Source organism: Musa acuminata, chromosome BXJ2-5 (genome assembly GCF_036884655.1).
Source record: "Musa acuminata AAA Group cultivar baxijiao chromosome BXJ2-5, Cavendish_Baxijiao_AAA, whole genome shotgun sequence".
Lineage (NCBI taxonomy): Eukaryota > Viridiplantae > Streptophyta > Magnoliopsida > Zingiberales > Musaceae > Musa > Musa acuminata.
The window spans coordinates 7,642,029-7,654,435 of record NC_088342.1 but is presented as its reverse complement, the minus strand read 5'-3'; the positions used below and the strand labels follow the sequence as shown (position 1 = coordinate 7,654,435).

Here is a 12,407-nt window from a genome sequence, read left to right as displayed (position 1 = left end):
GAGTGATAGCCAAACTCAGGATGAGTCGAATTATCATCGGTTTAACAATCAAACTAAAGGTCTTTATGAAATTAACACTAGTTGTTGGTGAAACCCTTTGACTATTAAACATGCTCTGTATTTAGTAATAGATTAATCTGAGTTTCGTTAATTCAAAAGATTCATTCGTATTTGATGAAATTTTGTATAAGGTGAGATAGTACAAGGGTCCATGTTTTTGTGCTTAGATGATGCTTATGGGTTTAATAGGGTCAGATGTAGAGCTTATGGTAATATGAAGATTAAGGATTTGATATGATTTGAAGATGTCATTTTTAGAACATATTGTCATGTGATGTCTAGGCTCGGTGATATTATTGGGTTATATTGAATGTATCCGAATTGGTGAAGAGTTGGTGACACATACTTGATCATGTTGATGCATTTCAGAGTCACTTAGCTAAAAAAAAGATAAAAACATCATGATGCTGAGGGCATTATTTCATTGGGTGTTACAAAGTAAGTTAGTAAAAAAGGTAGATAAAAAAATTACAAAGGAGGTGAGGTGCTACTAAACTGGAGTAATAATAAAGTATAGGTCTAGGGAGAACAACTAGTTGATAGGGTGAGAGGTGCACTTAAGGGGGTCTGAAGTGTATTCATATGAACTCGGTGATGGATGGTTGTTGTAGTAGCTCGCATTACTGAAGAACAATATTTTAGAAAGGAAAAGGTAAACTTAATAAAAATAATATGATGTGATTCAAAGATTTTATGAGTCTGAAGATCATAGCCTTAAAAAATATTATCTTCAAGGGAGTATCTGACGAAGATACAAGATTTGGATCTTGACGTTAACTGATGTGAAGCATAATACCATTTATGAAGGTTTTGAGTTTTATAAAATAAAATTTTAAATTATAATTTATATTATAGGATTGGGATAAGCATATAGTTAATGAGGTAGATTGTAGTCTGAAAGACTGTTGATCGAAATGTTAATGACATGGAGGTTTAGTGTAGGAGGGTAAGACCCGTTTCAACTATGTGTCGGTGCTTTCGTTCGACGGATCTAACTAGTTGAGGTGTGTGTGATAGTGACTTTAGATGTTATATATCACATGATGAAATGTAAATTCTCAAACCTTGATAACACCTCTTTCATAAACTATTTTAATAGTAGAATTAAAGAATTCTCGACTATCTTTCTAAAACAAGTAAAGAGTGACTTCATATTTATATTGATAGAATCATCTATATTTAATAAAGTAGTCTATAAAAATGATATAAAATATAAAATTATCAAAGGTGGTGATTAGGACAATGTTCCAAATATTAGTATAAATAGTTTAAAATGATTTGAAGTAGGATATGAAAGACATTTTAAAAAATAACTTGACTTTTATTACTAAGGCAAACATTATAATAACTTACAATTCTAAAGTTTAAATAAAGTAATTAGAAATTAGTTATTATTGAGTGAAGGATAACATATAACAAAGGTGACGATGCTACATCGATTAGAGCAACAATTGATATAAGAGCGATTGATCGGAAGATTTGTAAAGTTGATGGCTACTTGTAAATATGTCTTGATTCTAACATTGGAACAAGGATGCCCTCATGCTCAATTCCTTTATAAAAAAATAATTAGAAAAAAATTTAATAGAGATATTATTCTGTATCCAAAATTAAGGTACAAAAATAAAGTTTATTTTGATATTAAGTACATACAAATATCAAGTGTAAAAGTGCATGTGTGAATTAAGTATTGTGGAACCTGTATGAGTGATAGGGATTTCATTACTATTACTAATGATGATATCTTCATTATCTCTATAGTCGATTTAGATGAATAAATTCTATAGATTAGAAGTTTATAATGAAAAGCACCAATGTCAATAATCTAATAGCTTGGATGAGTAGTCGGAATAGTCATAATATTTACTTGAGGCTAATTGGATGTAGTAATAGACTTGGGTTGAGATCGATAAATTTTTGCTTTGTGTTCAATTTGGTCACAGAGCTAATAGATAATTTTTTACTAATTATTATTGTTGTGATGCCAAAACTACTTATAATTATAGTGATTACTGTTGAAGTTATTTTTCTAAATTGTTTGGGTTGAAGTTGCCGGTATAGTTGGAGAGTAGATAGTGTAATGAAAGATAATGATTTTGTGTGTTACTTATGTGTTCAGGAGACATCTCGTTCAGTGTTTTATTAAAGTTTTTATTTATTTGATTATTATTTCCTTTAGAATTTTGATTGAATCGAGTTGTGATAGTTGGTTCCATTTTTCTCTCTTCTCATTTAAGATAAGTTTCATGATTAATCAACTTGTTATATAGTTATTTAAATGATATTGGTAAGTCTAAGTGTTGAAATTACTATCGAGAGTATGATAATAGCTTCTTCATCACTCATGAGATGACCTATTAAAGCTAAATTATTTATAATAACTTTTAGATTTTATATATAATCAATAATAATACTTTTCTCTTGTGTTATTTTCATCAAAGTAAATCATCACAGTAACTTATTACCTGAGTACAAGAATAATTAGCGAAAATAGTTTGTAACTTGAGTATGCTACTAATATAGTATTGGATAAAGAAATTAGTGGTGCTGTGCTATGGAGCTAGTAACCAATGTCTTATAAAATAAGATGATTTTGATATAATTATAATTTATGATTATGATTTATCATTAACATTAGTTCTCTTGGTATTTAAATATTTTATATTTAAATAATTTTCGAGTACATCAAGTTATCGATATGACTTAGTAAATCATATTTAAAAAGAACATTGTTGAATAGGATCTATAATTATCGCCGGACAACTTAAAAGAAATTAAAGTAGCTACATGGAACTTGGAGTGTCAAATACTGTTGATATTCGGAGGAAGAGATGTGGATCAAGTGTTATCTTATGATCAAATTCAATCAAGCATGCAGCGAATCAAATTTGATGGATGAGATGGAGTAGATCTGAAATAGATTAAATTTAGAAGAGATCAAATAAATTAGAACTAATAAAGTGGTCTTCTTTGTTGTCCATCTTCTGATTTGATCAGATTTAATGAGGTGGAATAGATCTGGATGAAGATGGCTTTCTTTTCATCATGATGAAGGTGGCATCATGATGCTTACCATTCGTGGGCTTCGAGTCCATACCTTTGTGGAATTTGTTGCAAGTGGATTTCCTTTTCCATTGTCTAAAAGTTCGAAAGTAGTATATCTCATGTGCCTTTTACCATTCAACCAACCAAAAAAATTCAAATTAACAATTTTTTATTCTTTAAAAAATATTATAAAAATAAAAAATACTTAATAAATGTTGAGTTGAGTCAAATTAACATTATCAAAAAGAGAGAAATGAACCATATAAACATGAACCCACCAATAGTGAGTGAAATGAAAAAAGGAGTCGCTTCTTGAACCCATTAGGCCTAATATTTCTTCTTCTTTTTTGGTTGAATTTAATCCAATAATTTTAATTTAGAATAATTAACCAGAAATTTTTATTTAAATAGCGTTTATTAATAAATTAATTAATTAATTAATGGGTTAGGGTCACCCGACGACCCGAGCCAAAACGCTAGAGGTGCGTTCCGGTGAGACGTTTCCATGTGCACCAAACCACCATCGACACCGCCATCCGCATTCCCTCCGGTGGTGACGCAGCACACGAGCCAACCATCGGCCCACTGAGCGAAGCGAAAGATCGCTAACTGAAGCACTACATATCACAGGGTGATGCTGCGGCGATGACATCCTCTGGTCGCCCCCGTCGCCGCCTCGTCCGTGGCTTTGCTGGTTTCTTCTCCTACTCTCTCTTCCTCGTCTCCGTCTCCTCCCTCCTCTGCCCCTCCGACGCCCTCGTACACCTCCGCTCCAAGCCATTCTCCTTCACCTTCATCGACGCGCCCGCCCGCTTCGGTGATTTCCCGCTCCCCCTTCTATCCATTCTAGGGTTAGGTTAGCCGAAAGAATTCGCTAATCTCGGGTGGTGCTTCCAGCTGTTCCGGTCGATGGACTGGGGATCTGCGGATCGCTGCACGCCGCCGAGCCCCTTGATGCGTGCTCCGTTCTCAGGACTAACTGGACTGCCGTAGGCGACAGCGGCGGAGGAGATGCGAGGTTTGTTCTGATCTCCAGGGGCGTGTGCAGCTTCGAGGAGAAGGTTAGGAACGCCCAGGATGGTGGATTTGAGGCTGCGATCATATACGACGACCAGGAGAAGAGCAGTTTGTACTCCAGTGAGTGCACAATACGGCTGTTTCCCACCCACTCTTGTTCTTGTTCCTGTGATTGCTTTTCCAGTGAGAATGGGCGCCCGCCCCGTGATTATAATCATCTTTCTTCAATTTGTTTGTCAGGTTTTTGAGAAAGCAAAATCTTCCAGCCATCACATAATGTTGTGCACATTAAGTGTCTTCTCGTCCTCCTCACTGGACCATAGAAGGATCACATTATGGATGCAAACTGGACATTTGTCGTTCGGACCTCTATGTTATATCTTGAGGAGGTCCTTATTGCTGAAGCATACAATCAACTAGTGTGGTGCATAGGATCAACTAATTTTGGATAACTCGGCAATGCAAGGTTTTATGTCAAACTGGTGCTAGTAACTATTTAGGCAGTTGGATAATAAATAGTTCTGGGGTGGATACAGGTTTTCCAAATGTGTTTCTCACCTAGTTGCCGAGCAACTAGTAGCATGATAAAGCCATTTGCTTCAGAAGAAGATTTAGAATGCAAAAAGAAGGTAATTTGGAAGATTTGTTGACTGATAAAAGTTTTGGGAGGGAGAACGATTGACATATAATTAATGATATCATGCAGATGTGAATTTGATCTGTATTCTTTAGGGACTATTTGCTTAATGATACAAGGTATTTTTTGGAGTTAAATAACATTGTGAATTTGTGATATTATTATTATTATTGTTATTAACTTATTATTATTATTATTTACAGTTCAAAACATTTTTATCTTACAAGCAAGGTTTAAAGTCATGTTTATGAATCATATCAGGATCTGGCTATTCAGACTGGGGGTTGGGTTTTGGAAAAATGATCGGATTGTTAAGTCTAATTTGATTCATATATTAGATCATACATAGGGTTTGTGTTGTAAAGGAAAAGGGAATATGTTGCCAAAAGGAGAAGATAAAATATTGCTAGAACTGAAGAGAAAATGTTACAGCATATCATGGCCATCTATTAGAATTTATTATCAACCTATGTTGTTGTCCTTTTTAGGCTCGATGATTTACATTAACTAATCCCTTTTATAGCCTAAAATAGATTAAAAGTTTCGGTTCTTTTTCCAGTAGCTGAATTTAAGTTCAGGTAGTAGTCTGGTACCTTATATCTCAATAGATCAAATCTTATACAGACAGCAAGTTTTGTCTCATTTTTAGCATCATGCCCTAGTCTATCAAAATTGCTTATGATTTATTAGTTTAGGTCAACATTAGAAAAGGACTATCACTGTTGTGGTTGATTTAAGTGAAGCAATCTGATCTCGATGACTTTTTTACTTAATTATTCTTCTATTGTAGATAATGGTTATCATGCAACTCTTTGTTAGGTTTATAGAAGATTTTGAATTTTTGAATGTCTTTCTTCTTTCTACCCAACCTGACCCCTTCAAATATCTAATATTACTTCTGATTATCCCTCTTCCAACCATTTGTATGGTTTCCTCATCTGGACTCAACAATTTTCATTTCCATCTTACTTTATCAACCATATAAATATGTTCTGATCCATTCAAGGACCTGATAAATGATATGAGATCTTCCTGCTACTTGTCCTCATTTGATACTAGCATCTTTTGCAGTAACATCTTTATTTTTCCAGTTCTGGCATTTACAAACTGGCTTCATATATCTTTTAATTTTTTTTCTTGACATGGAACACTCAGTTGGCTGCCATTGCATTTCCAAAATTTGATGTGGAAATATTTTTTTTGCAATTTGACCATTGTGACCAGTCTATATCCATCTTGATTATTTTCTTTTTTTATCTTCATTTGCATGATGCATATCAATCTGCATGGGACATCTGTGATCATACTTTTGAAATACTGAAGTGATTTACTATCTTAAACGTTGAAGATATCCAACTCGATAAGTAGAAGATTTGAAAGATTTAGTGATGGTAAACTGGTATTGGGTTGAGAGACTCAGATGAATGAGCACAACTGGAGGCTTCAAGAACTGTATGATGATTAACTAGCAGATTTGTACTAAGACTTCTTAATGTGAAGGCTAGAAGCAGCTTAGGTCTTGGAATAAAATGATTGATCTATGGATATGAATGGCTGTCCAACAGAGATAGGAACTTATGCTTTCATAACCTGGATTGTCTACCATTTCATAACCTTGATGCATTTTATGAAAGTTTCACATTTTCTTCAGCCTTTTCTGATGTGCATGTTAAGTTCCTTTTTCTCTTGTGACTTGTGGGTACTATGTGCACACTGTGGGTAAGGATCAAATTTGTTTGCTTTTGTTAACTTGTTGGTTTCTTTATGCCTAGATAATGATATCCTTCTCTACATTAAAGCTTATTGGGTGAACTCGTGAGGCTTAACTCTACATGTAATACTGAAAATTAGATGCTTACTCTCCACCTTGATTAAATCATTATTTACTCTTCTTGTATCTTTTGTGCATTCTGTTGTTCAAATCTTTGCCTTCTCATCTATATGTGTTTCTCTTTTCATTATATATTTACATATTATGTGGCTGCAGTGGTTGGAGATTCTGCTGGCATACATATACATGCAGTTTTTGTTTCAAAGATGGCAGGTGAGACTTTAAAGAAGTTTGCTCGAGGTGAAAAGGGCGAATGTTGTATAGGATCTTCAATGGACGAGACTGCCGGAACCATCCTGGTTATCTCCTTTGTTTCTCTTGTTGTCATAATAATGGTACTTGCTGCATTTATGTTGGCTAGAAACTGTCGGCTTCTTCGGAATGGAGTTCATAGTCAGCCTTCTAGTATGAAAAGAGAAGCAGTGGAAATGCTTCCCTGCTTCACATTTAGAACTGCCTACTTAAATAGCAAGCATACAGCAGAGACTTGTGCTATTTGCCTTGAAGATTACAGAGATGGAGATTCCCTGAGAGTTCTTCCCTGTCTACATGGTAAGCTGTACTAATCATATTTCTTGTTCTCCCTGTTTCTTTGTCAAACATTCCATCTTTTTGTAGTTTCTCTTAGTCTTCTGAGGTTTCTTGTTGAAATTATCCAAGATGAATTAGTTCATTGGAATGCATACTGGGAACCATTGGGTGTTATCATCGATAAGATTCATTCATTGCCAATGGGGTTTTTAATGCTTGAAAAAGCTTCCTTTTTCCAAACTGGACAATAGTGATCTAGTTTGGTAGCCTTCTGATTTTTCGATTAGGCTTGGTTGACTCCGGAATGATTTTACCCTCAAATATATTGGCAACACAATGAGTTCTTGTTTTTGTCATCAAGTGATTCATAATTTGGAAGTCTGTTGTGGCTCCTGTTTCTTGTCTAAATAATGATTTTACCTCGAATGATGAGTTGTGAATTTTACAGAAATAGATGAACACCTGCTTTGTACTAGTTTATCAGTGATAACCTCTAACATTGATGAAACTAAATTGATTTATAAATGAGTGGTATACTTGGTTGGTTTTGTGTCCCTCGGGCGTTCGTCTAATATTTTGGTTGACATCACCTTGTTCATCACGATGCTCACTTTTTTCTTGTTTCATGATATACCTAATGACTTGTGCAGATTTCCATTTGGTGTGTGTTGATTCCTGGTTAACGAAATGGGGAACATTTTGTCCGGTCTGTAAACGAGACATGCGCTCATGATGAAGGTATAACTACTAACTTAAAATTGATTCAGTTCAACTGTTTACAAGTACTTGGCTTCTATATGTACATCCGGTCATGGTCGAAATTAGACTTTTTTGGGTTTAGGATGATTCTTCATGAAACCTGCTCCAACCAATATCTTGATGGAAATTTGTATTTTGGTGTCAAGAGAAGAATAAGCACGCATGGAGCCAAGGCACCTTGTCATGCACGATGCTATCAAACAAGCAAGTGGGTGATTGTATTCGTCCCAACTTTTGAGCCTCGTTTTGTTTGTATATGTACGAGGGGAAGAATGGGAATGTTATCTTTGTTTGAGATCACTGCTCCTTTGGCAACTTGTGTTCCTGTAGTGTTTTGTGCTTCACGGAGTTGGCTTCTCTGTTATATGATGGCATTGGGCTGTATGTAACTCTTTGTGTGGCCAGAGTGCAGGTCAAATATTTGTATCACCTCTACTCGTTGGTGTTTCCAACAAATTGTATATATGTGTAATTATCACTAAACCCGCACAAGGTGTCAACCACACGCAGAAGACGCATCTTGGGGTGCCCGACCCCCACCCAAGTGGATGGGCGATCCCATCATTTGATTCTGTAGTTATTGCATATGTTACGTCTTGCTCGCCGCCCGGAGCTCAGTTCAGTCGCGCTTTCCGTCAAACAGTTTCTAGGCGCCTAAATACATATCTATGTCTTTGTAAGCGACAAAACTCGGCCTTTTCAGACACAAGTGCTAACTCCCAACTAGAATAGGACTTGAGCTGATCGAACCTAAGTTTTGAACTATGTTTGAATTAAATTAGAGTATTATTCGAATTGAGACTGAGCTAAATTAGAATTTGACAATGATTTTGAACCATTAATCCAAAATGACTGAACTCAAATTAATAAGTACACACCATCATTCCTTAAATAACTTAAGTTTGAGTCAAATTTAGGGATACCAAATCTGTGTTTTGGAAGACTGAGTCTAATCAGTTAATTAAACCCGATTGCATTGAATGCCATCATTGCGAAAGCAATGTATCTCTTCCATTTTGATTACATAAAAGATACGAGTCACTTAGTCGTTACCTAAATAAAAGCATGGAAAAGCAGGTATACGACGACACGATGAATCGTCTCAACAAGCTAATCCCATTAATAACCAATTGAAGGACCCGTCCAAATCTTCACATCATAGGATTCCCTTTTCTTTCTAAAAAATTATAAGAAAAGAATGGGGAAAAAAATATTATAGTATGTCAACTATTTTTCTTGGATCCCCATAAACCTGACATGGGGGAGGCAGAAAGGAAAAGTATCCGAGGCTAAACCTCGTGTCTTCCCCCATCAACAAGATTTCGGCACTCCACGTTACCAGAAAGGATCAGATCAAAGAATAAATAAATAAATAAATATATATATATATATATATATATATACCTTCAAATTAAAAAAATCATATATATATATATATATATTAATTTATATTTTCTGCTTCCCTCCATAATCCGAAGTTTAAATTTTTAAAATGCCAAATCAAATAACCCTACATCGAGAAAATCGATTAAAAGAAACAAAAGCGGAGCGTCACGAGCTGGCGAACGAAATCATCGGAGCTCGTCGCCGCGCTCTCCGCCGTCGGATCGGGAACTGCGGCGACAGCTGCGGGCCCTAACGGCGCCGCCCGCTCCCACGAGTGCACGTCCAGCCAATCAATTAGGGTTGTTGTTCTCTTTCCTGACTCTTAGTCTCTCCTTTGCCTCTTTTGCCGTTCCAAGATTTGGCTGGTTTCTGAAGTTCTGTTTCAGGTTTTGGTGTTGGGTTTCTGACTTCGGTTTTCCGAATGTTCCTTTGACGATGGTTTGCTCGTGTTGCAGAGAAGATGCCGGCTGGAGCTGGGAGTCGAAGCTAATCGCTTGTGAGTTTCATGTTAATGATCCTGCAAATGAGTGGGTTTCAGCATCTTGTGTTTTCTAGTTTCATTCTTTCACACATACATCACATTGGCAATTGGCCGGGCACTCTTGGTTGTGTTTGGCATTGGGTAGGAATCACCAGCCAATAAAGACAGAGTCTGAATGGGATTTAGATTATTGCTGTTAATTCTAGTGAAGGAATCAGTACCTTTTGCACTATAACAGTTGCTTGTAGGATGTGCAGGATTCCTGCTGTCTGTTCTTTCATCATTGAACCTGTGCCGTCCAGGTACAGTAATCCTTTATTCATGTAGCTTTAGATTTTCTTTGAGGGTTTTCCCGGAATGGTCCGATCGCCGGTAGCATATTCCCTTACAAAAAAATGAACTTGATGCCCATATGGGTTTACTTGCTTCTCTAGCTTTGTTAAGTATCTTTCTAATGTGGTCTTTAGTTGTTGAATGGCCATAGTTGTAACTTTCTTTTATAGAAATAGTGAATCAGTCAGTTTGGTTCCCCCAAATGCACTTGTAGCTTATGAATTGATTGAGGAATTAATCTTCAGAACTTTATTCAGTTTCTTTTGCTAGAATTATTATGTCACGAAACTACTATGTTTTTGTGCTAATATGTAAACCATTTTGTATCAGTTGGTAATTTAAGTGCTTTTTTTTTCCTGCATTGGGCGATACCTCCTTTTTGTCCTTATTTCCTTGAATTGACAGTCAGGAAGCAGAGAAGCCCTTGAATTATTTTGGGATATTCTTCCTGATGAGTCCAGAATCAATAACATTTCGTCAAAAAAGGAGGATGAAGAATGCCAGAAACAAGTACATGAACCCAGGTGCACTTGTGCAGCTCAGTTGCAGCAGGACCACTGCCAGATCTTGTGCAGATGTAGGGATGAAAGTGGTTATCTTGGAGTCTAAGGAAGAAATAGATAAACTACATCAAAATGAGGTTATCCGAGAGAGTATCCCTACTGTGTCTCCTGTTGGGGTCTACCTTCAGCCTACAACAGAAGTCAGTAAGCAACAGAAACAGCCTCAAACACCTAAAGCACAGCACGCTGTCGATTCTGATGGTCTTTCAAGGCTTGAATCTCTTCCTATGGATCTTCTGGTGTGTGTTGGGAACAATCTTTTTTTGATACATTTTCTCACTTTTGTTATCTATGTTAATTTTTTTATTTGCTGTTATGGCATGACCGATGATTTTATTTCTTTCTTGTTCTAAGGTTAAAATCCTGTGCTACTTGCATCATGATCAACTAAGAGCTGTTTTCCATGTTTGTCAGCAAGTTCGAGCAGCAGTAAGTGCTCTATTTTAGCTTTCTTTGTTGTTCGCAGCCCTGATAATTGATGTGAATTGAGCCTCTCTTTTGTTTTATCTTCGTTGATGATTCTATTCAAACATGTTTGCTTTCTGATAATTGAGTTTCCTTTCTTCTACTCATAGCCTTCTTATATGTACATATATCTCGAGAATTGAGTTACCTTTTCATGACTATTTATGAATGTAGTTTATTATACAATGTCATCCCTAGTTTTGTAGACTTTATAAAAGCTACTTTGTCATAGCTCTTGCAACGACAATTTGTATTTTCTTTTTCATCCCTTCTGTTACTTTTCCATAAAAAAATGTTCTCCTTTCTGAAGTTCCCATCTTGTGCATGATTTCCATAATATTGCATCAAGCTAATTTTCTGTCAACGATAGGAGATCATTTGACTATATGTTGTTATTAAGATTGCAGCACAAGCTTTATTTGATTTCCTTAGATAATAATATGACAAGTCTTGTGCTTTGAGCCAGGTCCTTTTGGCTAGGAAACAACATTTTAATTACACTACTCCAGACAGGTCTAGGCAAGGGATGCTTAGGAATAGAACTCCTGTTCCAAGTGAACATTGGTCATTTGTAAGGTACAGCAGAATAAACATAATCATGGAAGCTTCCATTTCCTTTAATTCCACATTTTTCCTATCTTATGCTTATATTATTTTGCATTTCCAGGAAGGAAGGGAAGGGTATGTGGGTATCAAGCCCACACACTCCAAGAGCTCCGAGACAAGGACCTCGTCCTCCTCGTCTTCACATAATGGATATGAAACAAATTTCAGCTGTTCTTTTCCAGGAGTCTACATTATCTCCAAGGCGCATTGCCCCTCCAGGTTTGCCAAGGCCACTTTTCAAGGCTGTGGCTTCTACTAGAGTTCTAATTTATGAAGATGAGCTCTGCCAGGCAGTAGCACATAATAAGCTTCGTTAAGGCTTCTATTGGAATCTATTTTCCCATATACATTCTGCCCTTTTCCTTTTCTATATGTATATGGCTTAGTATGCAGGTGTGCAGCTTGCAACCACTGCATCTAAGAATTAGAGGACAGTTATGTGGAAATTATCACCTCAAAACGACATTGGGTTGTATATAGATCTTCATACAAATATTACGTGATCCTGATTTTGCTTTTCTGTGAAATATGCCTTTTCTTCATAGATGACATGGATTATGCTTTTGTGCATCATTTAGACTAGGAATCTCTTTCGTTTCTTCCGAGGGAAATTGAAGTGAGGTTTCAAGATGTCATTCCAAAACTCTTGAAATATTACATGTAGAAGTGGAGTGCTGATAATGAATCATCATT

General features: G+C 36.1%; 2 protein-coding genes across 6 annotated transcripts; both read left to right on the top strand.

The window, feature by feature from the left end:
* Window positions 1–3,576: 3,576 nt before the first annotated feature.
* LOC103984572 (receptor homology region, transmembrane domain- and RING domain-containing protein 1) lies at window positions 3,577–8,315 on the top strand. 4 transcript variants are annotated; one of them, XM_009402093.3, is made up of 5 exons: window positions 3,577–3,922; window positions 4,003–4,242; window positions 6,747–7,142; window positions 7,772–7,859; window positions 8,032–8,315. In XM_009402093.3, the coding sequence occupies exons 1-4, from the start codon at window positions 3,751–3,753 to the stop codon at window positions 7,852–7,854; spliced, it is 891 nt and encodes a 296-aa protein (XP_009400368.2). In that variant the 5' UTR covers window positions 3,577–3,750; the 3' UTR covers window positions 7,855–7,859; window positions 8,032–8,315. The 4 variants fall into 4 exon arrangements, with proteins under 4 accessions (XP_009400368.2, XP_009400367.2, XP_009400365.2 ...); XM_009402092.3 differs by having other exon boundaries at window positions 8,027–8,315; XM_009402090.3 differs by having other exon boundaries at window positions 7,963–8,315.
* Window positions 8,316–9,418: 1,103 nt separating this feature from the next.
* Window positions 9,419–12,333, top strand: LOC103984574 (F-box protein At4g35930-like). 2 transcript variants are annotated; one of them, XM_009402094.3, is made up of 6 exons: window positions 9,419–9,565; window positions 9,722–9,762; window positions 10,486–10,882; window positions 10,998–11,072; window positions 11,575–11,684; window positions 11,776–12,333. In XM_009402094.3, the coding sequence occupies exons 3-6, from the start codon at window positions 10,532–10,534 to the stop codon at window positions 12,029–12,031; spliced, it is 792 nt and encodes a 263-aa protein (XP_009400369.2). In that variant the 5' UTR covers window positions 9,419–9,565; window positions 9,722–9,762; window positions 10,486–10,531; the 3' UTR covers window positions 12,032–12,333. The 2 variants fall into 2 exon arrangements, with proteins under 2 accessions (XP_009400369.2, XP_018682271.2); XM_018826726.2 differs by having other exon boundaries at window positions 9,419–9,568.
* Window positions 12,334–12,407: the final 74 nt, after the last annotated feature.

Excerpts from the sequence above, each read along its gene's own strand:
- LOC103984572 (XM_009402093.3), top strand. The coding sequence starts at position 3,751 with ATGACATCCTCTGGTCGCCCCCGTCGCCGCCTCGTCCGTGGCTTTGCT. Across the intron at positions 3,923-4,002 it reads CGACGCGCCCGCCCGCTTCG|CTGTTCCGGTCGATGGACTG; the intron begins GTGATTTCCCGC and ends TGGTGCTTCCAG. Across the intron at positions 7,143-7,771 it reads AGTTCTTCCCTGTCTACATG|ATTTCCATTTGGTGTGTGTT; the intron begins GTAAGCTGTACT and ends TGACTTGTGCAG.
- LOC103984574 (XM_009402094.3), top strand. The coding sequence starts at position 10,532 with ATGAGTCCAGAATCAATAACATTTCGTCAAAAAAGGAGGATGAAGAAT. Across the intron at positions 10,883-10,997 it reads CTCTTCCTATGGATCTTCTG|GTTAAAATCCTGTGCTACTT; the intron begins GTGTGTGTTGGG and ends TCTTGTTCTAAG. Across the intron at positions 11,685-11,775 it reads GAACATTGGTCATTTGTAAG|GAAGGAAGGGAAGGGTATGT; the intron begins GTACAGCAGAAT and ends TTGCATTTCCAG.